The sequence below is a fragment of the Drosophila ananassae genome, chromosome 2L (assembly GCF_017639315.1).
Source record: "Drosophila ananassae strain 14024-0371.13 chromosome 2L, ASM1763931v2, whole genome shotgun sequence".
Lineage (NCBI taxonomy): Eukaryota > Metazoa > Arthropoda > Insecta > Diptera > Drosophilidae > Drosophila > Drosophila ananassae.
Window position 1 is genome coordinate 27607615 of NC_057927.1, and position 26992 is coordinate 27634606.

Below are 26992 nucleotides of genomic sequence, written 5' to 3' on the forward strand. Positions count from 1 at the left end.
ATATATGGGACACACATATATTTCTTTAATTTATTTACACAGAAACACATTAAAAAGTACGGTGAACATTTAGGCCTCTATTGTGTTTTGGATCCAGTCAACATATTTGCCCACCAGGGTGTATACCCCTGGCCATCCTGCTAGGCCACAGGGCGTGGGGCCAAAGGAGACGACGCCAGCCAGAAAGTAGTAGGTGTTCACCTTGTTGGTGTCAAGGCCGATGAGAGGGCCGCCGGAGTCGCCACGACATGAATCAACGCCCTCCTTTCCGCCAGCACACATCTGGGTTTCTTCGAGTAGAATCTCTTGGCTGCTGTACACTTGCTGGCACTGCTCCATTCTAAATCCCTCCACGGCTGCTTTGAGCTTCAGGTTACTGGCCGACAGCTGCTCTGTCTTACCCCACCCAGCCACGTCCATGGTTATGCCATCAAATGTGGCCGCTCTCAGGTTGGTGTCCAATGGCAGGCAAATCGGTCGTACGAAATCGGTGTACTCTATTTGCTGGCCAAGTCGCAAAAGGGCAATGTCGTTTACCTGGTTCTTAGAGCTGGGAATGTAGTCAGGATGGGGTATAGTTCGCTCCACGGGCACGTCTAAATGCGGTGGAGCACAGTCCTTCATGCCACGGACGTCCACCTCACAGTCCGGATTAGTGGCGGTGTCCCATTCGCCCAACCGGACACCAGTCAGCCGCCAGTCCGAGGGCAAAGATTTTCCATTAACACAATGCGAGGCTGTCACCACATACCTTGTGCTGATCAAGGAGCCACCGCAGTGGTGCCCCTTCTTCCCCTCCGCTGTAAGATTATTTGTCAATAAATCATTTCGATTTGATAATGTACTTCCCCAAATTATGTAATTGCTTACCTTTTGTATACTCTATTAAAGCCATCCAGGGGAACTCGTCAATTTTCGTTTTCACACCACCGTAGATGCGGTTCGAAAGGATGTTCCCACACTGTCCGGGCAGCGGCAGCAGATTGGTGGTGGTGACATTTGGCCTAGGTGGCGCCTGGGTTACCGGCGACGTGTCCCTATAGCGATCCGGGCAGCAAATCAATACCTTTCCATTCGTGTACCCGCACTGGCTGCGGCTGAGGTAGAGGCGATCGGTGTCCCTCAGCGGAGTGGTGGTCAGGATCCCGTACAAGTATTTGCAGTCCTCCAAATGAATGCACAAAGCTCTTTCCCGGTTCGGAGTGATGCACCTGCCGTAGTTCGGCACCTGGGCCGCCTCGTTGGGAAAGTAGAACTCTGGCCAAAGAAAGGATCATAAAAGATTAGGTTCGGAACCCACTTTCATTCATTATAGTTGTCGATTTTAACAAATTCATAAGACTATAATTTATAGATGTCTCGAAACTGGTTTTCGTACGCTTAGAAGTGGTGAAGGCCCGCGGCAAAACAAATAATCTTGTCGTTCCTAGCAGATTGGGTGATATTATTTACTTACGGCCCGCCGACGATTTCGCCAAAATTCCCAAAAACAGGTAGATAAATGGCAACTTGAACATTTTAAGTTACACAAGCTTAATCCTTTGTCGAGACGTCGTCAGTGATTGGGATGTTGGGGCACTATGTGGTCCCTGAAGCAGTTATCAAAATAAACGTCGCGATAATATGGGTATTACGCTAAAGCGGAATTTCCACGAAGAAGAGAGGCTCGAGCAGAGCTTCAACTGAAACAGACAACTAACAGAAGCTGGGGATGAGGTAGTGCCGCCGTCAAGATCGCTCACAAGCTTTATTTACCATAAAGCTCTTCTACTTTGTCGAAATCAGATATCCGAGTATTATCGGATATTTTTTGCTTTCGAGGGCTTTTCGTGCTTTGAAATCAGAATAAAAACTTTATGCACGGTACTCGTAAAGTTCAAGGGTATATTGTTTTCGTATGGACTTTGTAATAGGGAAAAGGAACCATTTCCTACCCCACATAGTATATGGGAGGGTATTATCCTCCCATATAATGCCCCCCGGCAGAGGGTATTATAATTTTGATCAAAAATTGTGTAACGCTGGCTAGAAGCCATCTCCGTCTCTATAATGTATACACATGTGTTCTTGATCAGGATCACCTTGTTGCCGATATAACCATGTCTGTTTCTACGCGGACTAGTATCCCAATTTATCCCAACTAGTATCCCAGCACGCAGAACATACATATATATATATCGGAACGGTCGGGATCGGTCAACAACATCCTGTTGCTGCCACACAACTAATTGATCCGATTTTTATGAGAATTTCACTATTGAATCAATTTTCTAAAAAAATATTTCAAATAATATAAGCGGTTACCTAACTGCAACGGTATATCAACTTCGACTCAGCCCGAAGTTCGCATTCCTTTCTAGTTTTAGTTTAATTGATTTTAAAAAAAAATGATCCATTTATATAAAAATTCAAAGTATCGGTTAAAATTGCAATCGTAATTTCTGAAGATTTGTTTTAAAAAACGCAATAATTAAATTTAAAAACATTTTGACGGGGTAAAATACCAATGTCGAATGTCACGCCCAAAATAACTGATATCACTTTTGGTGACGAAAAAATTCTATACAGGTTTACAAATTAAACATTGTGAAACAATATCCTTTCGCGGCACGTGTTTGTGATTTATTTTTTAAGTTGCTTAAATTCCATAAAAAAACTTAATTTTTATTTTAAAATTTATATTCAAAATTGAAATGTAATTAAATATTTTGTTTTGTGACTCCAATGTCTCCACTTCGACGTCGAATTTAGTAAATCACATTTTGTCCGTTTCACTAAATTTTCCCGAAACCAAAGGACTGTTGGCTAATACTTAAATAAAAACGATTAAAACAATAACTTTCTATTTGTGTATCATTTAATGTGTATCATAACATAATTAATTTTTCGGCTATATATAGTAGACTATATATAGGACGAACGCTAAGGCATGCGGTTCGTCACCTACGTGGACGGCCGTCCACAGTGATGTGAATGTGTTTTTAAAAATAAAATTTGCCTATGAAATACTTTTTTGACTTTGGCATTGAATGCTTTGGATGGGCTAATAGTGGGTGAAGTCCCTAAGCAGCCAGATTATAGGTCAGTTCATTCAGTGATGCTCTGGAGTATCCAATCGGAAAAGCTGCTAACTAATGTGTAGACCCCCGGAATTGTGCTGACCCCACAAAGCGTGGGTCCGAAAGCCACGATACCAATGAGCGTGTGGAGGCCATTTCCAAAAAGACCAGAGCTGCCATCGTCCATGAAAGGTCCTCCGCTGTCGCCCCGGCACACGTCGTTCATGGGCTGACCCTGGGCACAGAGATGACTTGGAGTGATCACTATTGGCTGCTGGAAGTTCTCGCTGAGACTCGCGTAGGCAATCGCACAACTGGTCGTGTTCACTATGGGCAGCCTGATGAATCGCACTCCAGCGGACGTCGAATTCGCTCCATCTGTGATTACATTAATAAAAATTTACTTCATCTGATCGGCTCTGCTCTACCTGTTCCCCTAGGGGAGCCCGGAGAACTACAAGTGTCAGTTGGCAAATTCAACCGACAATATATAGACGCACTAAACTTTTCGACACTCACTTTCGGGGTTCATTGTACTCCAGCCCGCGGCAACTCCTGTTTGTCCAATAAGCCTTTCACCGATTGTGGTAGAGCCGTTCAAAGGTAAGCAAATGGGTGTGAAAGCACCTGCATAAAATGGTGTTACATACATATCCTTGGTGTTCGCGAATCGCACTACTTGCCTGTGGTAGTATTCAGCCGCAGAAGGGCAATATCATTAGAATATCTGGGCTGGTCGTAGTTCGGATGCACGACAATTCGCTGAATGGAAAATTGAGAAACTGCATCATCGACTCCCAAGCGCACATGAGATCTGTTATTACATACATAGAAGCTTGGGCTGGGCTAACTAAAAATTGGTTTAAAGCTTCAACTCACAGTTCCAAGTCGCGCACCAAATTAATCACACAATGGGCGGCGGTCACAACGTAGTTTCTGGATATTAGGGATCCTGAGCAACGATAGCTAATCCGGCTACTGGCTGAAAACAGAATTGTGCATTGATATAGTTATTAAACTCTTGCAGCCCCACCGACGCAAAGATGTCCTGTCCCTGTACACGATCGGGCTGCGGATCTGGCGGAGGACCCGGATCTGGGGGCGGACCCGGACCAGCAGCTCCCGGATCTGGCCGGATGTGCCCTCCTCCTGGAGCCGGAGATAGTGCCCCTCGTGGCGGCGCTGCTCCACCACAAAAGAAAAAACCATGTGGTCCGAAACCATGTGGGGGTGGAAAGTGCAAAAAGTGCGGAAAGGGCGGCAAGGGAGACGGAGCCGGAGCCGGAGCCGGAAAACGAGGCGGACCGGGTTCCGGTGGCGATCAGCCTGGTATGTTCGGGGGCGCTTTCAAGGCACCACCTAACAACCGAGGACCAGCTGCTCTTGGACTGGCTGCGTTGCTCTTTGCCGTCGGTTGTTTCCTAACAGTTAAACTGGGAATTGTGGCGAATGAGATTGGCTAATATTAATAGCTGAGGTTTATATTTTCAGGTCAGGACCTTCCCCAGTTACCACCTCAAAGGAAGCAATCACAACACACACACAAGCATACAGGTTTTGAGTTGATTTGGGAGCGGCATGAATAAATTCCAAATTCTAGATTGCGTTTGAAATCAATCGAATAAGGTCTACTCACTTCGATTACGGTATCCAATCCTCGCCAGCCAAGGATACTGTCCTGTTTTGGCCTGTTCACCTCCCAGGAGGCGGCTTTCCACACTTATTCCGCATCCTGGGAGGTTCTGTTGGATTCCAGATGTTTGTGTGGGAGGGGCCGATAGGGATATGAATGGGGTTGTGGTTTCCCCGGGGTTTGGTGTAGTGAATGGCGCAAGAGGTGGTCCTTCCAGATTTGAGAACGTGGGTGAGGTAAATGGCGCCAGTGGTGTTTCTCCCAGATCATCTTCATCGCTACCCTGTCGCAGGAATCGCAAATCTCCGGGAAATATAATAGGCTTATCCCGAGGATTAGGTCGCGCAGACGAATGCTCGTCCAAATGCTCCACTTGGTAGTGGAAGTGGTGACCACCTTGGCCAAATCTGTGGTCGAAGAACTCTGGCTCTACTGGCTGCGGACAGTTGCGCTTTTCCTTAAAGTCCCAGTAGTCATGCAAGTTTGTCTCCACCTCGTGATAATTAAACGCTTCTTTGGAGCTGGAATGCCTACCCTTTCCATCACTCTCGCCACTCCAGATCCAACGCTCATCTGGTGGAGCGAATCGCAGCATGCGACCTGGCTTGGTCGGAGATGACTCATCGCGGTAAGATTTTCGAGAGGAGGGACAGCAAACCAATGGATCAAGGCCTTGGAATCCGCAACTGGCAGCAAGCACCTTGGCGTACACGGCGGACTGGTCTCCGGCCTTGTGATGCAGCAGGAGCCGGACGAAGGTGCTGCACTCTTTCAGCAGAATGCAGTGGCAAGCGAAGACGCCGCGATCCGCTGAAACGATAACGGGCTATTTGGCTGGATGACAAAGCAAAAATAATAAAAACTAAAAAAAGTCTGATCTTCAGCTGGTGTCGAACTTTCAATACCCTTTCCTTAAATTTAGGCCATATAGTCCAGACAAATTCCTAACAATTCCTATACAATTCCTAAATAATTTCAGACTCTTCCAAAAGCATCTCAAGATTGATAAAAGTCTTTCCTATCGGCTCATTGAAGGATAGGACCGTGTACTTCTTATCTATCAAGTCACAAAGTATTTAACAGTGTTAAAATTGAAGAACCCTATGACAGGGTATAAAAATAACAAATCTCTTCAAGGTCAATGTCGAACCAGTAGCCAGCCAACCAGCCAGCCAGCCAGCCAGCCAGCAAACCAGAAGTGCCCAGGGCAATTACTCACTCACTTTTGGAACGACGTTCGCAAACGCTAGCGCGGTTTATTGCCCTTCGCTTTGCCGCTGGGAATTTCTAGTGACCGCCAACCTTGACCCACTTACCGGGCGTTCTTTGATAACAATTTCCTTCTCACAAGTTTGTTTCTTCAGTCTTTTGTTAGAAGTCACTTACCTCCAAGGAACAGGACACAGAAAAATAAGCTGATAAAGGTTTGCTTTCGCATTTCGGTTGTTTGAATCTAGCTGATCGGAGCCGCGGACACTACGTGGCTCGTTGAAGTGCGAAATTGAAATAAATTGGTCCAATCTCCGCAACAGCATGCATATCTTACTTCCACTTCCCAGGGCCCGATTGAGATTTCGATTTCAGCGGCAGCGAAACAAAAACGAAAGAGAGCAGAAAAAAACCAATTATCATGTTGGGCAAAAGAGCCGACGCAGTTCGAAGAGCAACGACATAGCCGGCTGCCAGAGTAACCGACTAGAAGCCAGCCCCGACCCAGACCCAGAACATGTTTCGCAGCAGAGCTAGTTAGGCAAGACGACGATAAAGATGCGTTGGCAAATGGCAACAAGATTGGCAGGATAGTGGATAAAGTGGGGAATCTTCGTATATTATTGGCGCTTACTTTACAGTTGAGATACACTTACAAATACACATGAATGGGCTGAAGGCCGGGGAAGGTGAACAAAGTCTTGGGTTTTGTACTTACATAACTAGAAATGCATAGGGTATATATGGAATATAATATATATGGAATGTAGAGCTGCTGATGACGTACAACTAAAATACTTAACTACTCATTAAGTCTTTCATAGTCAATCTGATTATTCTGGTTTCTGGCCGTGCTGTTGAAGATCTAAGCCACCGGGGAAACTTGGGCAGAGGCCACGGTGACGGTAACGCTATTCTCGACCTGTTCTACAGGTTCGACGATCGCTGGAGTGGGGGATGGCGATGGAGATGGAGATGGAGACGTATTCACGGCAATCGTTGTCACTGCAGCGGCTGGATAATGGCCATTTACTTCTGCGGACTCTTCTCTTGGTTCTTCCACGTCTTCGTCATCGACGGGCGTTTCTTGGCGAAGCACCGCCGCTAAACGATTGTCGTTGTCCGCCTCTGCTTCGGGAGCTGCTGCTGTAGTTGCTGCTTCTGGAGGTTGATCTGCTGTTGCACTAGCAACCTCTACCACCTTTCCTTGCTCCAGTTCAAATTCCCCGCCTCCATCGCTCGTTCCATTTGCATTTAAATGCACAGCAACATCGCCATTGTGCACGCCATGGGGCCCCCTCAGCTCATTGATGATCTTTTCCCCCACCTTCGCGTCGATCTCGCTAATCTTTTCCTGCAGCTTGCATTTGAACTCGATCGGCCATTTGGGGCTCCATTCACGGAACAGCTTAATCTGCAGACAATGAACCGTTAGATGAGAAATTCGAGACCGAACTTTCCCCCACTTACGCGACACTGGAATAGGCTCATGGGCTTGTCCTGCACGCCTGCGTTGCTCAGCGCGTTCACCATACCATTCACATGAATACCGCCTCCGCCTGTGGCTCCACCCGTCAAGTACTCAACCAAAACGTAGACAAAATCGTCCCGCTGCAGTTCACTCCACTCGTTGAACCACTGTATAATGTAACGGAATTCTCCGTCGATTGATAGATTGCTCATGGACATTTTGCAGGCTTTTGGCGTTTGTTTATGCTGCTGTTTTTCCCACGACAGTAACGTGACTCCCCCGCACTTCCCTTTCGTAAGTCTGCTGATTTTGCGATGCGCTGGAAGAAATCCGTTTGCTTAGACGCGGGTGCTACTCCAGACTGCTGGATAAATTGCTCCTGAATGCTTCAAAGTTTCTGTATCAGCCGCAAAACCAGTTTCCAAACCTATCTTTTCCTGCAGCCCAGCTTTGTGAGCAGCTGATCACCGATAATGACCCAAGCCGGTTATCGATAACCCCACGAGAGGGAGCTTCAATTTAAGGATAATTAAAATTTTATTTCTTGTCCCGCTTGGGGGGCAGACTCTGATAAAATTTTTTTGTATATCCAAATAAATTATTTGGAATTTTTTTCTCTGTGTTCTGTTTCTTATTAAATTTATTTCAAGTATAATTTTGAAAAATATGCATTTGAGTTTGGCCACCCCCTAAAGGGCTGTGCTATCGATATAGCAGTTATCCTTATATCGATTTATAATATTCTTTAAAACAGCCTAGATTAAAATACATTATTAGTATTAGCTTTTTTAGAATGGGTTAAACCTTTAGTTTATCCATCTCTGGTTATCTACCCCATTTAAAGTTTCCCTCGCATTTCGATAAACTGAAACGCGTGTTGAGCAACACTGCCATTAAAATTTGCCGTTTGCCAACCCTAGAACGTTTTCAGACAGTAAATAACTTTAAGAAAATCATTTATTAGAACAAAGATGTCTTCGTCCGTGCTAGAAATACAGCCAAAGGCAGGAGAGGGCCAGCCGGAGCAGCCAGGAGTGGCCAGTGCGGAAATTACAGGTCCCAAAGAATCAGGGGCCGCCACAAATGCCAGTCAAAAGCCTGATCAGGATTTTGCCGCGGCCGAGCAGTACAAAAACCAGGGAAACGATTTGCTAAAAAGTAAGTAGCTGCCCCAATGGCATCCCTTGCTCCTTTTGCTTATTTGTTAGGGAGTGAAGTGCACTTTCATACCCATTTAGAAGATTTGGTGTCGGAGGTGCCCCTTTCAACATAACCTTAAAACAGAGAAAGAGACTGAAACTATCACTGTGTGATAATTTACAAGTCTTCGACTCCGGGGGCTCATGTGGGTATAATTAGTATTATTAATGACCCGTCGGGTCTCCACTCTATCTCCGCACAGCCAAGGAATTTACGAAAGCTATCGACATGTACTCCAAAGCCATAGAACTGCAGCCTAACAGCGCGATATATTACGCCAACCGATCGTTGGCCCATCTGCGCCAGGAAAGCTTTGGATATGCTCTGCAGGATGGAATATCGGCAGTAAAGGCTGACCCCAGCTACCTGAAGGGCTACTACCGTAGGGCGGCTGCGCACATGTCTCTTGGAAAGTTCAAGCAGGCCCTCTGCGATTTCGAATTCGTAAGTAATCTTACCTATGATTACTCATAATAGCAAATAAGTAATTTCCTGTTGCAGGTGGCAAAGTGCAGGCCCAACGACAAGGACGCTAAGCTGAAGTTCACCGAGTGCAGCAAAATCGTAAAAATGCGCGCCTTCGAGCGGGCAATTGCAGTGGACAAGCCGGAGAAGACGCTCTCAGAGATGTACAGGGACATGGAGAATATAAGTGGGTAAACTATACTAAGACATTTTTTTTATGGCAATCAAATGCCATTTTAATAGAATAAGCTGTATTAAGCTAAGAAAAATTCATCATCGATAAAATTATAATATTCTTTATTTGTCCTTTATAACAGCTATTGAGGATGACTACAAAGGACCGCAACTTGAGGACGGCAAGGTTACCCTCCAGTTTATGAAGGACTTAATGGAGCACTATAAGGGTCAGAAACGATTGCACCGAAAATTTGCCTATAAAGTATGTTTAAAATTATAATACGAATTAATTCAACGATACAGGCATATTAATTATGTTTATTTTTTACAGATACTGTGCGAGATTGATACATACATGCGCTCCCAGCCTTCGCTTGTAGATATCACGGTGCCAGATGAGGAGAAGTTTACAATCTGTGGCGATATTCACGGCCAATTTTATGACTTGATGAACATTTTTGAGATAAATGGGCTACCCTCCGAGAAAAACCCCTACCTTTTCAACGGAGACTTTGTCGACAGGGGTTCCTTCTCCGTAGAATGTATATTCACGTTGTTTGGCTTTAAGCTTCTGTATCCAAATCACTTCTTCTTGTCGCGAGGTAATTGTATTTCGCTTTATTTTTATACTCTTCTAAAAATTTGGATTTTAGGCAACCACGAAAGTATCAACATGAACCAAATGTACGGATTTACTGGTGAAGTGACTGCCAAGTACACCAGTGCAATGGCAGACATATTTACGCAGGTGTTCAACTGGCTTCCGCTCTGCCACTGCATCAATCAAAAGATCTTGGTTATGCACGGCGGACTCTTCTCCTCAGACAATGTGACTCTGGACAACATAAGACGTATCGAACGCAACTGTCAGCCTCCAGAGGAAGGTCTCATGTGCGAGCTTCTGTGGTCGGATCCTCAGCTGTGGATGGGCCGAGGGCCGTCTAAGCGAGGCGTAGGCATTCAGTTCGGTCCAGATGTCACTGAGGCGTTCTGCAAGAACAACAATCTGGATTACATCATCAGAAGTCACGAAGTCAAGGATATGGGCTACGAAGAGGCACACAATGGTCAATGCATAACGGTCTTCTCAGCTCCGAACTATTGGTAAGGTCCCAGCGCAAATAAGTGGTAATAGAAAATTAATAGACAAGTTTTTGCAGTGATACTATGGGCAATATGGGAGCATTTATTACCATCACAGGTAACAACTTGAAACCAAACTACAAATCGTTCGAGGCTGTGGTACGTATCATAATACATTCAAAACATCTTGCAAAATTCTTAACCAATCTACTAAACATATTTCAGCCACATCCCGATGTCAAGCCGATGGCCTATGCCAATAGCTTAATGAACTGGCTGGCGTAGTCATTTTCCATGAAAACTGAGTAGCTAAACACACACACACTCCTACATCGACACAATCACACAAAAACACACCAATTTATGAACAGCTTCTAAACCCACAACCGTAGAGCAACTTGAAACGATCAAAGGAGAAAAGGAATGCTGAAAATTCGAAGATGCTCAATAGACTTTATGCGCACTGCGAGCTGCTTCACTACTTAAGTACGAGTATTGCGAGTCAATAAGGCGAAGGACGGTGAGAACAGGCGTGGACAGAATCTAGATCACAAATTACCGAACAGCAATCATTTTACAAATTCAGCTATATTTGATACAGAACGAAAAAATGTTATAGTGTATAGTGGCTTTAGAAGTCGGATGCTAAGTTTTATCGGTGCCAAGCATCTGCGGTTCCACTTGAAAGTGAAAATTGAAAGAAAATGTTTGTTTATGCATAGCATTTAGTTATGGCTACCCAAATCCAATATACGAGTACATATATATATATAAATCTACTTCAATTTTGTTTGTTCCAATCGCTTCATTTGTGTATAAATCAGTTTTGTTCAACCTTGCCTTATTTATATATTAAACAAAGTCATTTTAATAAAACTATTCAAGTTAGATACCTCAATGATAATAACTCGATTTTTTTTATTCCTAAACTTAACTCTTACGTACGCCTCTTGCATAACGTATGTAACCAGTATGTAACCAAACAAAGCATCCGAAATGCAGTAAAAGACACCTAGCATTAGTCTATGTAATGTTAATTGAGTGAACAGAAATCAGAATAGAGCAATTGTGAAAAATAAAATTGGTCGCTTCTTTATTATTAATCGAGGTCACCTCCTTTAGCTAAGCTGAAGCCCATGACTCCCAGGATCTGGCTAACACTATTCATATAATCCTTAAGGTGTGCCCTTTGGAGTAAAGTCACATAAAGAAAGGGTCCATTGTAGCACACCAACTGGAGAATGCAATCCTTGGCTAGAGCTTGCAACTCTGCCGGCTGTTCCTGCGACAGGTAAATCACAACGGTGGATAATAACTCGTGGAAGTGTTTTCCGTCTATTTGAAGGCCTATTATAAAATCTGACAGGCTCTGAAGCAACTTTACTTGTAACTTGTACTCTTGGGTCTTCGCCAATGAGGTTTCCATTTTACTGTGCTTGCTGGCCACTTGGAGAAACTGTTTCAGTTGGGGTATCACATCGCTGAGGCTTCTCTTAAATATAAACTCCTTTGAGTGAACACCGAGAAGGTGTAACAATGTAAAACAGCGGTTAAGCACCAGAGCATCCTTTTGACGGAATTTTTCCACAAGCGGTTGCCAAACAAGGTGCACCAGTGGCAAGAGTTCGTTTTCATAATCCGCTAAGAGGGGTACACCACTGGCGAAGCACTCGAGGGCGGCAATCTGCTGAGCTTGGTCATCGGTAGATATAAACTTAATGACCTGGCCCAGAATATCCTTCACCATTTCAATGTGACGTGGTAAAGTAGGCTTTGCGGGTTCGGTTTCCGCTTCCTCTTCCGTGACATCCTCTTCATTTTTGTTTGGTACTTCTGTCATATTTTCGTCTCCATTTAGATCGTCCAACAAACGCGGCCTCTGGAGTACGCTCAGCCAGGTGTCAAGAGCTCCCTTATCCTCGTCTACTTGCATGTCGTGCTCCGCATCGACCTGTGTCCGGGTGTCGTGTTGCCAGCCTGTTATGTGTTTAAGGAATGCATTGAAAACGCGCAGATATGAGTGCACATTGGATGTTTGGTGACGCTTGGAACACTCCTCCCGTATCGTCTGGAATATACTATCTAAATGGGGCACATTTCCCCTTGTGCTGTACTGAAGCACCACGGTGAGAATATCCACGGCGGCTGGGCTCTCCGGCGACTTTTTAAGTAACGAGTTCAAATGAAAGGTTATATAATCCGTAGAACACTCAATGAAATGCGATGGTTCCGCGTATTTCAGAGCCAGCTGCATTGACACGAATGCGAAACTAGCCGCTTGGTACACAATGGTGTTGCTACTGGATACTTTAAGGAGAACTTTATGCAGGCTCTGAAAGATATATCTGTCGAAGGTATCGCCAATGAACTTGGCACAATGGCCGACTGCGTATAGTACCAAACATGTGTGCAACACATTGAACTGGGCATCCGCAATATTTACACGACTACTGACCACGTCTGCCAACTCCTCATCATCAGAATCGCAATCCTGAGTACGAATTTCCACAGCTGATGAATACAGGCCCGGGGTATAGTCCTTAAACCAGTTAGTTGGCTGCGTAAATAAATTATGTTATCGGATTCTAAAAAAGCAAAGCAAGAACTGACCTTTTCCACTTTTAAACGCCAGGAGGCATCGGGCTGTAAGGATAGGTTCCAATGCTCTTCCCGCAGAAGCTGGTCCAAAAAAAGCTGGGCCAACATCAAGCGACTTTCCCTAGCTATCTTGACTGGCGTTGTGATCATTAACGTTAGGAGCAAGACTGCCTCATTCATGGCGGCTGATCTTTGCTGAATCTGCTCCTGACAATAGTCGAAGATAACTCGGTTTATGGTGGGTTCTGTGCCTAATAAAGTTGCTATATCGTAAAGAATATCCACAGTTCGCTTTGATCCCAGGTACTTAAACTGGCGCCATTGCAACTTTGACAACTCTGAATACAGGTCCTTCGAATTCCCCGTCCGAATTTGGCGGAGGGAGTATTCCTCGTTGAGAAGATCCCGCGAAGTTCGCAAATCTAAAGCCATTAGAAGACAATTGACGAACATTTCGAGGTTCTTTGGCACTAAGAGCAGAAGTTGAAGTTTTTCAGATTTGACATTCTTTAGGAATCCCTTGAAAAAGAGTAACTCAGCGAACTGCTCATTGTCCTCGCAGCGGTGTAAAATACGAGGCCATTTATTGAGGTGCGCATCTAATAGCATTTCCGCATTCTCGTCAAATATTCCTTGGCTGTTAGTTTGCTGTTGCAGCTGAATCAATGTATTTCTGCAGCGTTGGGCTATCGCTTCGTTTTCGTCCTCCGATAAAGCCATTACACTCTCCAGTATATGTAAAAAGTTGCTGCGCAAGTTATGGACGCAGTGCGAGAGCAGAAGGCAACACATTTCGGCATAGGACTCCCTTATCTTAAGTGAAGGATGTGCCCTCAGAATACTTGTCTCCACAAAGATGGGCCGCAAACGACGCGATGTTGCCCCGATCCATTTGAGGGAGCGCAGCTCGGACTGCATTTCATGAAGTCGCTCCTCATTTTCTTCAACACTGGCTTTTTTATTGGAAAAGTATTTAAATTCACTTGTCTGCTCGGAATTTTCCGTAGAGCTATCTAAAAGATTCCGGAATGCGCCTACATCATAGCGAAGTTTCATAAATTCCTCTGTCGTTTCCTCAAACATGATGCAGATAATGCGTCCAAGGGCTTGGACCGTCATCTAATAGAAACCTCGAATTTATACTACATCTTCAAAATTCTTTAAACTACTTACGGATTTTAAGGTCTCACCGACTTTATCATCCTTTAAGGACGTTTTAAATAGCACAATAAGGACTTTTGGAAGGAAAATGAATGTGGTGTTGGCCACCTGACTGCGCAGTACCACGTCCATGGCGTCGGACTCGTCATGGACGTAGAAAACCACCATTAAACACTTCACAGCGGTCTGGACAAGTTTCCGGTACTTCTCGTGCTCAATGATATTTAGCAGCGTAATAAGAATCTGTCCAATGATCATCGCCGCTTCCTTAGAGTAGAACGTCTCCAGAACATCGCTAGTGGAGCGACGCAGTGCCTCGAATATGCATTCGACTGCAGCCAGCTTAATTTCCTCTGAGAGGTCTGGTCGCATGGTTGCCGTTTTTGGGTCAACAATCTGCTGCATTACTACCACCAGGATGGACCGCAACCCCTTCGCATCGGCCAGGTAGGCGCGGGACACAATGGTACTAAGGCAATTCATTAAACTAGTGCGGAGTTCCTGATTCTCCCTGAAAAAATGTGTTTTAGAGCAACTATGGGATACACAAGAGTGACGACCAATTACCCCGTAAGCTCGTCCAGTTTAAGCACCAACGGCACCAGGGTCTGCACCTGGTAGATGCGCATTTCTCCAAAGTTAAATCCCTCAATTTCACGCTCAACCAGGGAAAGCGTGCTTTTGCTGGGCTCCTTCAGGAAGGCTTCAATGGCGGGCTTTATCCGCGTGACATACCACTCCAAGTGAATCATTCTGGCAGTCAGATCCCAATATCTGAATCCTTCAAAACAATGAAACCGGCAAATGGGGCGAATTTTAAACCAACAGCTGCTCGGCTGTTATCCGATATCGCGCGTAAGTACCACCCACAATCGGTATCGAAAATTTCGATAGCATTTATATTGCGCGCCAAGCCACCCTCAACAACGTATAATTCAAAAATATCAGTTACATTTTCATTGGAATAGTAACATATATTATTTAATTCAGCAGCATACCCCCAAGAGTAATTTAAAACCCACACTAATTGTAAAACTCGTGCTGGGTCTCATCCTTGCGCACGCTGGTCTTGTAGCCCTTTTCAAAGTCTTTAAAGTTGACAACGTAGCGATTCTCGCGCACAGCGTGCATTCCAGCCTCCTGACAAATGGCATTAATATCTGCATTTGAGATCTTGTCCGGACGTGCTACAATATCCTCCAGATCCACGTCCTCGCTAAGATTCATCTTTGATGTGATTGTTGAGAAAACAAGGCGCTTTTGGCGACGATCCGGCAGTGGAAACTCTATTTTTCGGTCAAGACGGCCGGGACGCAAAAGAGCTGGATCCAAGGTATCAGCGCGATTGGTGGCCATGATTACCTTGATATTGGTTGTTTCGTCGAAACCATCCATCTGGTTGAGGAGCTCCAGCAAAATGCGCTGTACTTCCCGATCGGCTCCGGTTTGCGCATCAAAACGTTTGGTAGCAATGGCATCAATTTCATCAATGAAAATAACGGATGGCGCATTCTGCTTGGCCAGACGGAATAGATCGCGGACCATGCGAGGACCCTCGCCCAAGTACTTCTGGACGAACTCAGAACCCACTACACGAATAAAAGAAGCAGTGGTGTGATGAGCTACGGCTTTCGCCAACATTGTTTTCCCACATCCAGGAGGACCAAAGAGAAGGACTCCTCGGGGAGGATCGATGCCTGGAATTTAATAATCAATTAGTAGTCCAAGCCCAATATTTAAATTAGAAAAGAGGCAACAGTTGACAACCCAGAGCCCATACATACCAATCTGCTTATACAACTGCGCATGCGTAAGGGGCAGCTCCACAGCTTCGCGTATCTCCTGTTTCTGAACATCCAGTCCCCCAATATCTGAATAGTGGACATCAGGTCTCTCTTCCGGAGTCAGCATGGATATAGTGCTATCCGCCTCCGGAGGCACCAAATCTACCAAACAGTTGCTCTGCTTATGCAGGGCCACCGAAGACGAAGGCTTTAGCTGCTCCCTGTCGATAGTAGAAAGTACACGGACGTAGTAATTGGAACCCGTGGTGGACGCCACAATTCCGTTGTTCTCATCGACCGCCTCTAAGAATTGCCCGATGACCAGGGGAACGGCCTTAATGCGCTTCACCTCCTCCTGAGCATGAATGAATTCTTTTTTTAAGTTGCGCTGCTCTTCCTTGATGTAGTCCTCCTGAACTTGGATAAGCTCCAACTCCATTTGCAACTTCTTGTACATAACATACAAGTCGGCTTCATCCAAGCCCTCATATTTTGCCAGGGACTTTTGGTGAAAAAGGGCGATTTCTTCCTTGAATAGGCGCATTTTGGTTGAAGGGTCTCGTTAGAAAAGGCAGGAGATAGAATGACTTGAATTTTCAAAAGCTAAGTCAGAGTGGATTTGGAAATATGTATCGGTATCGAATCCCATGACAGTTATCGAAGGCAGTCAGCTGATTCCGACCTGTTGTTTTATCTTCTTCTTTATTTTGTTTTTGTTGTGATTGCTCTGTCCGACGTGGAACGATCTATTTTTATATATCTTTTTCGACTTATTTTGGAACCCCACGGATTCTAGACGGCGTAGCATATATATTTGCCATACTAATGGCATTTATGTTACTCGGTCGTTAATCGTTTCGTTAGGCAGAGAGTGTTTCCTACATCACATCACAGCGGTTGCATTCGAAACTCTAGCAATTTAAAATATAAGACACCGTGTATATTGGATACCGTTGACATATAGATACTTATCTTCGGAACATATAAACATCGGACTCAAAACATTATGTAATTTTCCTGATTCGGCTCCAGCCTATTTATTAGTCTTCTTTAATACACGAAACCATTATGGACATTCTGGTTTTCCTAACGGCGGTGGCCCATTTGGTCTACACCCCTTTTACGAAAGTGGAGGAGAGCTTCAACCTGCAGGCCATGCATGATATTCTATATTTGAGGGATAACTTTACTCAGGTAAGGGAAATAAATTACTTTTTAGTCAATATTTGCCGAAGGAAAATAATGTCGTTTTTATTCATTTTTTCAGTATGATCATCATGAGTTTCCGGGAGTAGTACCACGAACCTTTATTGGCCCACTGGTTGTATCTATGCTGTCTGCTCCGTTTGTCCTACTCTTTGAGACTCTGGATATTAACAAATTCTGGGCCCAATATGTAGGTAAAATAAGTCTAAAAACTAAAGTTGCCCCAATTCTAAAATTTCTTAATCTTCCCCAGTGCGGCTGGTCTTAGCTGGAGCCATCACAGTGGCATGGAACAACTTAAGGCAGGCCGTAACGAAAATCTATGGCGTGGAGGTGCGTCTGTGGTTTACAGCCATCACCATAACACAGTTTCATTTCATGTTTTACATGACGAGGCCCTTGCCAAATATTTTTGCCTTGCCCTTAGGTACCTAACACACAGCACCGGGACAACCATTCATTAAAAAAGTTTAATTAAGAACCAATTTTTCAGTACTCTATGCCATTGCGTATTGGATGCGGTACCAGCACAAGCCATTTATCATCTGCTCTGGCATCTCCATCCTAGTCTTTCGTTCGGAATTGGCTTTATTCTTGGGTCTATTGCTGGCCGTGAGCTTGCTACAGCGAAAATTCTCCATTGACAGGTGCAGTGATCAATCTTTAACATATTATTTAATGCCAAATATTTTATTCTCAGGCTTTTGAAAATTTCACTGCCGGCGGGCATTTGCATTTTGGCTGCGACTGTGTTGGTAGATTCATTTTTCTGGCGGAGACTGCTGTGGCCTGAGGGGGAAGTACTCTGGTACAACACAATTCTCAACAAAAGTTCCAATTGGGGCACGTCGCCCTTTTTTTGGTATTTCTACTCGGCAATGCCTAGAGCGATGGGAGCATCATTGGTGTTTGTGCCAATTGGCATTTTCTTGGAGAAACGCATTCGCCCCTTGGCACTATCTGCTCTAGCCTTTGTACTTCTGTACTCCCTACTGCCCCACAAGGAACTTCGGTTTATTATCTACGTGTTCCCAGTTCTGAATATTGCTGCTGCTTGCGCATGCCAAAGGATGTAGGTTTCATATAATTTTTTTATGGATAAAATTGATTTTATTTTTTCCCCACTAGTTGGATGAACAGCGCCAAATCAACGTGGCACAGTTTCCTTGCGTTATGTTCTGGAGCTCACCTGCTGTTAAATGTCTTTATGACGGTATTTCTGCTCGTCATTTCGGGAACTAACTATCCTGGAGGAGAAGCTCTTTCACGTTTACACCGCTTGGAGGTTGGCTCATCCAATGTATCTGTGCACATATCGAACTTAGCCGCTCAAAGTGGAGTTTCGCGTTTTATGGAAGTACGAGATGAATGGGCGTATAGCAAAAACGAGTCTATGAATTACACCCAGGCAGAACTGGCCAGTTACACACATCTCTTAGTAGAGGCCAAAAATAAGCAAAATACTGATGTGTGGGCCTCGTTGCAAGATGAATTTGACACCGTGGAGTTCATCGATTGCTTCAACAGCATTGGCATACAATACAACTCCTTGTTGCCAGTCCGAATCAAAACCAAGCCTTGTATTGGAATCCTTAAGAGACGAATTCCACCTTCTAATAAGCAGAAACCCCAGGCAAAGCCAAGAAAGGAAAAGGTTACAAAACCTGAAGCTGTAGAAGAAATTAAAACTCCTCCAATCGAAAAAATTGCTAGAGATAGCAATAAGTCGGTAGTGGAAGCTATTCTACCCGTAGATGTGGATGATGATGATGGTATCGTGGCGACCGTTGAGGAGATGTCCCTGGAACAAGACATAAACAGTGAATATGAAAAAGTAGTTGAACCGGAAGTAGAATCGATTGAGACGCCAGCCAAGGAAATTAATTTTCAGGAATTACGAAATTTAGCCATGGGTCAAACTACAAAAACATCTCGAGCTGCAACCAAACTAAAAATACGAAAGATTATTGAGCAGCACTACCGATCCAAGGGCAAGCAAATCGAAAATGATTCTGCGGAACGGTCGCCAAAGATACCAGGTGGAACTGCTGGACGTCCTGGCGTGAGACAGTCTGTAAAGGCCATTATAAAACAAGAGAAGATTAAGGAGATGATCGAGCAAATTTCTACTATGGACCTTACACGCATCTGCGACTTGGAGAAGACATCGACAAAGGACTGTTTAAAACAGGTCATTGACAAAATTGACGACAGCGAGAATGCAAAACTGAAATAAAAAGCCTGTTTTAACCTAAGAATAATGATATTGTAAAACAGTGAAATAAATAAACTTTTTTTTAAATAATTTCTTTTGTCGTTTCAACATCACACAAATTTTGAATTTTGCGCCACAACGTAGAGTTTTGATAAGTTGTAATCGACTATCGATTAACGTTGACAGAGGCGTTGTCATTAGAAGGGATTAAATTTTAAAGTTTAGATTCTAAGCGTAAATATCAAAAACAAAAATAAGCAATTGAAAAAAAACGCTGGAAATTAATTTAAAAAAAAAGTATTTGGAAATATTGTTGGCACAAGGAAAGGATACGACCCTCTCCATGAAATCTACTACGCCTCTGACTGCCAACAATATTGTAGAAAAATCTCTTTCGAAGTAAATTCCAAATTTTTTTTCCCATTTAGTATAAGACTTTATCTCGTTTAATGTAAGTGATTATCTAAGGTATATTTTGGATTTTTTCGCATGAGCATCGTTTGCAATTCTTGTTTCTTATCACCGGAAAATACCACGCAAACAATATTGTAAAAAACCATATGATTTCTTATCACCTTCAGTTTGACCTCAAAATTTGGAAAGGAAGGACGAAGTTTGGAAATGGAGCTTACTGGATGGGTGAAAAATTACGAGTGGGGCCGCAGGGGTATTAGTTCGGCGGTAGCCCAACTGGCCATGGCCAATGATCCTGATTTTACGCTGGACGATGAGGAGACCTACGCGGAAATGTGGATGGGTACCCACATCTGCGGCGTTTCAGTGGTGAAAGAAACGGGCGAGACGCTAGACCGTGTCCTGAAAAGCGACCTCCCGTATCTGTTCAAAGTGCTGAGTATCAACAAAGCCCTTAGCATTCAAGTGCATCCGAACAAATGCGAAGCCGAGCGATTGCACCAGGAACGCCCGGAGATCTACAAAGATCCCAACCACAAACCAGAATTGGCCATTGCTTTAACTCCGTTCAAGGCTTTGTGCGGTTTTATGCCGCCGGAGGATATTAGGGACTACGTCGACGAGTTCCAGCCCCTCAGCCAGCTATTAGGCAAGGAGGCAGTGGATCAGTTGCACGAGTCACCGAATGCCGAAAGCGTAAAGGTGTGCTACGAGCAACTGATGAAGAGTGACGCATCGGAGATTTCCAAGTGCATCGCGGACATAGCTAAGAACTATCAGAAAGGTAAACCGAGTACACATCAACTGCTGCCTAAATTAACTTTTCAACTCTTTCCCAGAACTCAAGTTTAATGAGCTGCTTGACGTGTTTAACAGCGTCAACGCAGACTTCCCTGGCGACGTGGGCGTGCTATCACTGTTTTTCCTAAATCTGCTCCACCTACAACCCGGTGAGGCTATTTACTTGGGTGCCAACGAGATCCATGCCTATCTGGACGGCGACTGTGTAGAGTGCATGGCATGCTCGGACAATGTTATCCGTGCGGGTTTGACACCCAAGTACAAGGATGTTGAACAGCTGCTGGATTCTGTTAACTTTGTTGGAGTGCACCCAGACCTAAAGAAGTTCATGCCATTTCGTGTAGATGAACAGGTCCAGGTGTACATTCCACCAGTGTCGGACTTTGCTGTGATTTCCCTTAAAATCCAACACAGCCTGAAAACGTACAAGCTGCAAATCCAGCCGTACGGATCCATTTTAATAGTCCTGAATGGAGTTCGTACTTTGAGGCTGAAAACTCAAGCAGGACCCAAGGAAATCGTGGTCTCGCGTGGCAGCATTGTGTACATTCCTGTGGAATCGGCACCTGAAGTAGAGTTCGCAAAAGCCGAAGACTGCGACGAGGACTTTACGGGATACATAGCTTCCTTCAACTACTTTCGAGTGGCCTAGCATTGTCAGTCAATGATAATATTTTGTTTAGTGCAATAAATCCAGAAATGCGATATTTTGGTGGTGAATTCATTTATTTAAAAAATTGCAATTTAAGAGCTATGAATAAAAGCTAAAGTGGCAATAGTAGCGATAAATAAGTAATCTAATCAATAGGCTATACACGTTCGTAATACATACAATAATTAACGAGAAATATCTTGCGCACAAACAGGTTCTTTCCTAATATTTAAACATTGGATTACTTTCAAACAATTTTGTTCACTTAGAACTATAATGATACTTCATCTGGGACACAATTTATACGATGCAGAACTTTCGAGAGCGACTCTGTAAATGTTCATTTAAACCAGTGACTGACTATGGAATTTCCGGAATCCCTTCTCAATGGCTTGACAAAATTTGCACAAAAGGGCATAACAATGGACAACATAAAATTGGCTACGATATGAGGACACCACCTTTATTAATCTTTAACTATCTGTGTGCCAGGGGAAGCGGTGGTTCTAGGGACTGTAAATATATATATTAATACACATATATTCAGCTCAGTAGTTACAAGTTTGATTCGACAAAGTTCAGTAAAATGCCTCAAAAAGTTTGTACCAAAAACAGAGTACATCATTCGGTAAATCTCATAATAAAAATTTTTTCAGGCAACAGTCAGGTTGCCATTTGTACACGAGTTTAAGTAGGTTTATAGTTATAGTTAGTTAGTAGTTGTTCCGCCTTTGCACGCACATATAGAATGTGTACATACATATGTATACGTCGTGGACAATATATAGTAGAAAGTATTTAGTTTTTTTGGTTAGCAGGTAAGTGCTTGTTAGTAGATGGGTCAGTTACGTTGGCTCCTACTAGGAGTCCATTGGTCTACTTGTATTTGTATATAATATATTGTATAAATAACGCATTAGCTACTGTTTTGTGCCCACAACATTGGTTCGAGGTCATTGGGTATACTGGGGACCTGACTACCGAGTTCGCTATTGATTTGAGACCGATTTGTGCATGTTTAACTCTTGAGCAGATTGTTAGCACGCTTGTTTACACCGTCCATCCGAATGTTGTTGGCGTCGCCCTTGGCATTGATGCGGTCAACCTGCTTGTTCTGGTTCTCCAGCTCCGAGCCCATATCCAGTGCCATGTTTCGTAGGTTACCAAGCATAGAATTCACTTGCCCGAGGTTCTCGTCCATCTCATCCTCTCGGGCATCGTTGGTGATTCGTGCCACATAGCCGGACTGGGGCGGAGCACCCATTCCACCCCGCTCTCTCTCATCGATCACACGCTGCGGCTGGCTGGCTACTATTTTGCCATCATCGTTGGCCTTCCAGGCGCTGTCGCCGTCATCCTTAATGTTCACCTTCTTCCAGGGCAGCACACAGATGCCGCAGCACTTTTCCATGCCGCTGAGGTTCTTCTCCGCCTCTCGCATGTCGGCGTTGATCCTGTCCATGCCTTCCTCGATGCGATCCAACTGCTCGCCCTGGTCGTCCAGAGCCACTAACGTGCGAATTCCCGCTTCCTTGCTTTCGTCCATAAGGCTGAGCATCCGGCGGGTGCTCTCCAAGGATTCGTCCGCAACCTGGGCAGACTTGAGCTGCAGCTCCTGCAACTCCGTTCGGGGCTCATTGTTTTCCACGGCGGCCATTTCCGGGTGTGGTGGGCTTAGCAAGTGGTTGTTTTGGTAAAACCTAGACAAATGACTCACAGTCGCAGATTCAGCCGTCAGATTCTCAGGAACGCCTCTCTGAGAGTCAAGGTTGCAGTTTATAGATATGTATTTAAGATGCGCCTAAGCTCGATTTGTGCTCTTTTTCTAGGAAACTTTTTATACAATTCAGCAATTACAACAAGTATTTGGCAAATAAGATTTTTCACACATACGCTAATTTGTGTATATATATGAGAATTAGTGTGGCCGAATTATCGAAGTATCGATAGAACCGATATGGAGATTTTTCCATCCATAGCCGATATTTTCATGGCTTGGCGGGCTTAATGTTACGAAATATATATATGATCTAGTAACACGTTTGAAATTGAATGTCAGATCCTTAAAACGTATAGACTTCATTTTCGAATAAGTTAGCACGAGCTCAAAACGTTTTTAGGGCGAAAGTGAAAGATTTTAATAATTTGTAGTATTGTGTTTCATGTTTGCGCGCACAGTGTTGAACAATGTTTTTGAAAAATTAACGCTTTGTTTTTGGTACAGCGTCGGTTCTCAGTAGTTCTATTTAAATCTCAATTATTTTAGTTTTTCCTTATAGTCAGTAGTCTACATAATTAGACTAAAATGGATGAATCGTGCAGATCAACCGTGGGCAAGGCAAGTTGTTAATCATTTAATTCAGAGCGACTGCTTTGTTTCTTCAGATCTTCAGGATGCCTCACGATCATATTTGGTTCCCATAGTAATTCAGTTTTTTGATTGCTTTCAGAGCGATTCAAGGCGGTCGTCGATCGCGGCCAACGATGAAAGCGTCACCATGTACCTGTCCTTCGACGCGGACGACACTCTTTCCAGCGGAACCAGTACAAAGTGGCAGTCTGCAGTGGTCACTCAAAGCAGTCAGTTCCTTGAAATTCACAACAGTAAAATGGAGGCTAATGTGGAAGAAACGGTGCTCCGGCGCAGCGTCCTAAAGGATTTGCAGCAGATCATAACCGGTGAGCAGGATCAGGGCTCACCCCTCCGTCCTTTTAATATGAGCATTCTTAACAAACACAATGCTCTGAGCTCCACACCGTCTAAGGATACCCCAGTGATCACAAATCTTGATGTAACAAATGTGGAAAACAAGGAAAACTCGCATACTGGCGAAAACGATCATTCTACATTGTCTAGTTCCGTAGACGTATCCGTCAGCACGGTTAAAGCAAATACTCTAAAAACCATAGATGGAACCATTGACGAGGAGTCGGTCCAAGAGATTCCAAAGCCCAGCGTAAGCAATGTTTATCCGCTAAGCGCCAACGTAGTCCTTGAGAATATCACCGAGGGTAAGACTTTAGATTACATTTTATAAATTTTGCTTAAACGACTTTCATATATAGTTTCCAACGAAGGGGTGTCTATGGTGGCCTCCCCACCGCCAGAGAAACATGATCCCCAGGTCGAAGAGGTTGTGAACGAGGTTTCGGAACTTATTTCGAAAGCCCTAAAGATTTCGGCTGAATCTGTGAAACCACAGCCCCCAAAAATTAAAGTGGAAGGAAGCAAAAAGAGAATGACTATTGCCGTTGGATCTTCGGGTGGAATGCCGCGTCCACGCCGCTCATATTTGCCAACTTCTAGTGTGGAGAGTCGTACTTATTCCTTTAAACAGCGTATGTCAGTGGTTGTGAAAACCACACTGAACAGTCCGGCCCGTAAGCTAAGCGCTGGCGGCTCACTAGCTGTGGGACGCCGGAGCTGCTTGCCTGTAGCCAAACCAAAACTTGGAACTAAATCCGTCGCAGTATCGAGCAGCCGTACTCCTCAAAACATCCCAACCAAAGTGATCAAGCAGACCCCCAAAACAACGCTTCCCGTCATCTATAACTGCAAGACCTGCGATGCCACTTTCCGTGTTAAAAGCTTACTAGACATGCATGTTCGCATGCACGATATGGTAGAGAATGGACCAAAGTCTCTGAAACGACTGAATACTAATACGGTGGGCGGAGGAACTAGTGCGCTCGGTAGTAAAAATTCCTGTAAATACTGCGACAAAAACTTTGCCCTAGAACGCGCTCTGCACATCCACTTGATGCAAAACTGCAGCAAGATTCCGCCGGGTGAAAAGCGGAAACTTCAGTTTACGGAACTCAACCACGAAAAGAAGGCTCAGCTCCCCAAGATCGGAGCTTCCAATGCTGTGAACCAGCCATGCACCCTTTCCCAGAAGACACAGCAGCGCTTCAGCATGATTCCTAGCAAGGGTAAATTTTCCCAAAATATATCAAGCACAGCTGTTAAAAGAAACATACAATCGAATCAAAGCAGCAAGTCCATAATTGAAAAGAAAATTAAATGAGAAAATTATTTATTTATGTTCATTTTGTTCGAATGAAATGCTACTGTTTTGTTTGTTTCTTTAAACAATGTTGTTTTTTTTTGTTATGAATTTCCAAACTTTAATTGAAGTTAAATTTCCAGCTACTTCATCTTTTGAACCACCCATGGCTCCGCCGTCCACGAAGAAGGTACCCAAGAAGGCTGCGCACGCTGGAGTTTATCGTACCCCTACGAAGACTGTGCCCTGCCACATTTGTAAGCAATCCTTTAAGAGCATACTTGAGTTCACCAATCACAGTCTGACGGTGCACACAAAGAACTTCACGCAGAAGCCACCAGCTGGCCGGGAAAATGCACCGAGTGCCCAAGATTAAATCAAATGTAACCAATTTAATATAGCCTAGGTCTAAGATGAGTGTATTTTAGATTTCCCCACGTTTAAATGCACATTAACCTTATTACTTTGATTTTTTCTCCGGCGGGGGTTTCATATCCACACCTTCTGTTTTGATATCCAGCGGTCCAGTAGCGTTGTTCATCTCATTAGAGTTAAGGCCGCCAGCAGAACTCATCTCATCTCCTGTAGGTGGGGCTTGCTGTAGATTTTGCAGCATTGGTGGGATTGGGGGCGGAAACTTTCGAAGGAGTTCGGCCAACAGCATATCCACGCGTTGCTTTTGAAATAATGTCCCACTGTTTTCGTCTTTTGATGAGCTGGTGTCCTTCTTATCGGATTTGGATTTATCGGATACTAGAATTCAAGATTTATTAACATTTTCCATCGGTATTGGATTAGATATGTCCCATACTGATTTTCACTTACAAACTTTATTAGACGAAAAGTCCCAAGTGTATCCTTTGTTGGGATGGTAACGAGCATAGCCACTGGCCTCCTCAAAGGCCGATTGCAGATTCACGACAGTGTTGAGCTGAAATCGAGTAATTTGAAGCAAAAGCAGGAAATATTTTTGTGAAAATAATTACAATGCGAGCATTTATCACATTCGCAAGGTCGGGCGCCTTGTAGACCGTGCCTCCAATGATGTAGTAGTCGGCGATGGGCGTGGCTTCTGAAGGATTATGACGGTGTTGCTTTCGGATGACATACAAAATGGGCTCGGCAACATGCAAAAGGATGTACTCCAACCCAATCATGTTACTGAAATGTACAAGATGGTTAGTTTCATGGATTTTATCCTTAATAGAAGTACAACATACTGCAGATGCTCCGGGCCTAGACGCTGCATCCGGATGGTTTCATTGTTACATATGTGTTCGTAAAAGGGGTTGGATCTCCTGCAGAAGTAGTCCATTACCGTCTGGGGGCTGAGGGTAGCCATCATCTGGGTGTCATGCCAGGAGAGGCGCAGGTGGTCGTTGGCCATTTGCCGGCTGGCCATAGTGTTGATGGATGCACGTGCTCGTATCAGGGAAGTGATTGGCTAAACCGGCCGTTGGCAGAGCTGGGGCAATTTTGTGGGTCAATGACGCCGCGAGGGGTTCTTCCTATTCCTGGTGATCGGTTTGTTTACAAGCTATTTTTAACCTTTCGCTGACAATGTCTGTTTTGAGTTATTTGTTGTGTAATAAATAATTTAGAACCGTGTTAACGACAGGAATTTCGCGCTGCTCCCGCTGCCAATAAACTTCGCCCTAATACTGTAAGTTCTGAAATGTGCCGCCCGTGTCTGAACTTTCTACAGTTATTTCACACTCTGCATGCTCGTTGCGGATGCCCTGCGTTGCTTTTAAACAATAAACAAAACAAATTTGTTGCTATTTTCGCTTGCCACCAGCGCGCATTTACCAGCACTGTCCTGGCCAGCTTTACAGCACTGTCGCGCTAGGTGGCCAG

The 26992-nt window shown here is 44.3% G+C and overlaps 10 protein-coding genes across 12 annotated transcripts; 4 read left to right on the forward strand and 6 right to left on the reverse strand.

Moving 5' to 3' along the window:
- Window positions 1-3: 3 nt before the first annotated feature.
- On the reverse strand, window positions 4-6342 carry LOC6505842 (transmembrane protease serine 9). Its single transcript, XM_032449658.2, has 8 exons — window positions 6079-6342; window positions 4696-5502; window positions 3939-4041; window positions 3743-3873; window positions 3579-3686; window positions 3093-3437; window positions 871-1257; window positions 4-800 (listed from the first exon to the last, which is right to left on the reverse strand). Exons 1-8 carry the CDS (start codon window positions 6128-6130, stop codon window positions 70-72), a joined length of 2664 nt encoding a protein of 887 aa, XP_032305549.2. The 5' UTR covers window positions 6131-6342; the 3' UTR covers window positions 4-69.
- Window positions 6343-6492: 150 nt separating this feature from the next.
- Window positions 6493-7856, reverse strand: LOC6505841. The gene is made up of 2 exons (XM_001964433.4): window positions 7372-7856; window positions 6493-7315 (listed from the first exon to the last, which is right to left on the reverse strand). Exons 1-2 carry the CDS (start codon window positions 7588-7590, stop codon window positions 6767-6769), a joined length of 768 nt encoding a protein of 255 aa, XP_001964469.1. The 5' UTR covers window positions 7591-7856; the 3' UTR covers window positions 6493-6766.
- A 380-nt stretch (window positions 7857-8236) lies between these two features.
- LOC6505680 (serine/threonine-protein phosphatase 5) lies at window positions 8237-11195 on the forward strand. The gene is made up of 8 exons (XM_001964432.4): window positions 8237-8530; window positions 8775-9016; window positions 9074-9224; window positions 9355-9476; window positions 9546-9816; window positions 9868-10318; window positions 10375-10456; window positions 10523-11195. The coding sequence occupies exons 1-8, from the start codon at window positions 8344-8346 to the stop codon at window positions 10580-10582; spliced, it is 1566 nt and encodes a 521-aa protein (XP_001964468.1). The 5' UTR covers window positions 8237-8343; the 3' UTR covers window positions 10583-11195.
- Window positions 11196-11363: 168 nt separating this feature from the next.
- Window positions 11364-14911, reverse strand: LOC6505840. Its single transcript, XM_001964431.4, has 4 exons — window positions 14624-14911; window positions 14069-14567; window positions 12908-14014; window positions 11364-12854 (listed from the first exon to the last, which is right to left on the reverse strand). The coding sequence occupies exons 1-4, from the start codon at window positions 14806-14808 to the stop codon at window positions 11397-11399; spliced, it is 3249 nt and encodes a 1082-aa protein (XP_001964467.3). The 5' UTR covers window positions 14809-14911; the 3' UTR covers window positions 11364-11396.
- Window positions 14912-15009: 98 nt separating this feature from the next.
- On the reverse strand, window positions 15010-16504 carry LOC6505839 (26S proteasome regulatory subunit 6B). Its single transcript, XM_001964430.4, has 2 exons — window positions 15841-16504; window positions 15010-15753 (listed from the first exon to the last, which is right to left on the reverse strand). Exons 1-2 carry the CDS (start codon window positions 16382-16384, stop codon window positions 15080-15082), a joined length of 1218 nt encoding a protein of 405 aa, XP_001964466.1. The 5' UTR covers window positions 16385-16504; the 3' UTR covers window positions 15010-15079.
- A 35-nt stretch (window positions 16505-16539) lies between these two features.
- LOC6505681 (probable Dol-P-Man:Man(7)GlcNAc(2)-PP-Dol alpha-1,6-mannosyltransferase) lies at window positions 16540-19351 on the forward strand. Of its 2 annotated transcripts, XM_001964429.4 has the most exons (6): window positions 16540-17034; window positions 17108-17240; window positions 17300-17473; window positions 17540-17693; window positions 17747-18118; window positions 18175-19351. In XM_001964429.4, exons 1-6 carry the CDS (start codon window positions 16909-16911, stop codon window positions 19280-19282), a joined length of 2067 nt encoding a protein of 688 aa, XP_001964465.1. In that variant the 5' UTR covers window positions 16540-16908; the 3' UTR covers window positions 19283-19351. The 2 variants fall into 2 exon arrangements, with proteins under 2 accessions (XP_001964465.1, XP_044570167.1); XM_044714232.1 differs by lacking the exon at window positions 16540-17034 and having other exon boundaries at window positions 17104-17236; window positions 17526-17693.
- A 208-nt stretch (window positions 19352-19559) lies between these two features.
- Window positions 19560-21183, forward strand: LOC6505682 (mannose-6-phosphate isomerase). 2 transcript variants are annotated; one of them, XM_001964428.4, is made up of 3 exons: window positions 19560-19712; window positions 19843-20459; window positions 20515-21183. In XM_001964428.4, exons 2-3 carry the CDS (start codon window positions 19883-19885, stop codon window positions 21126-21128), a joined length of 1191 nt encoding a protein of 396 aa, XP_001964464.1. In that variant the 5' UTR covers window positions 19560-19712; window positions 19843-19882; the 3' UTR covers window positions 21129-21183. The 2 variants fall into 2 exon arrangements, with proteins under 2 accessions (XP_001964464.1, XP_032305551.1); XM_032449660.2 differs by having other exon boundaries at window positions 19624-19729.
- Window positions 21184-21570: 387 nt separating this feature from the next.
- Window positions 21571-23072, reverse strand: LOC6505838 (synaptosomal-associated protein 25). The gene has a single exon (XM_001964427.4). The coding sequence runs from the start codon at window positions 22783-22785 to the stop codon at window positions 22147-22149; it is 639 nt and encodes a 212-aa protein (XP_001964463.1). The 5' UTR covers window positions 22786-23072; the 3' UTR covers window positions 21571-22146.
- Window positions 23073-23163: 91 nt separating this feature from the next.
- Window positions 23164-25595, forward strand: LOC6505683. The gene is made up of 4 exons (XM_001964426.4): window positions 23164-23466; window positions 23579-24140; window positions 24195-25061; window positions 25279-25595. Exons 1-4 carry the CDS (start codon window positions 23434-23436, stop codon window positions 25509-25511), a joined length of 1695 nt encoding a protein of 564 aa, XP_001964462.1. The 5' UTR covers window positions 23164-23433; the 3' UTR covers window positions 25512-25595.
- Window positions 25527-26948, reverse strand: LOC6505837 (mediator of RNA polymerase II transcription subunit 6). The gene is made up of 4 exons (XM_001964425.4): window positions 26356-26948; window positions 26122-26296; window positions 25961-26066; window positions 25527-25888 (listed from the first exon to the last, which is right to left on the reverse strand). Exons 1-4 carry the CDS (start codon window positions 26535-26537, stop codon window positions 25596-25598), a joined length of 756 nt encoding a protein of 251 aa, XP_001964461.1. The 5' UTR covers window positions 26538-26948; the 3' UTR covers window positions 25527-25595.
- Between the last annotated feature and the right edge of the window lie 44 nt (window positions 26949-26992).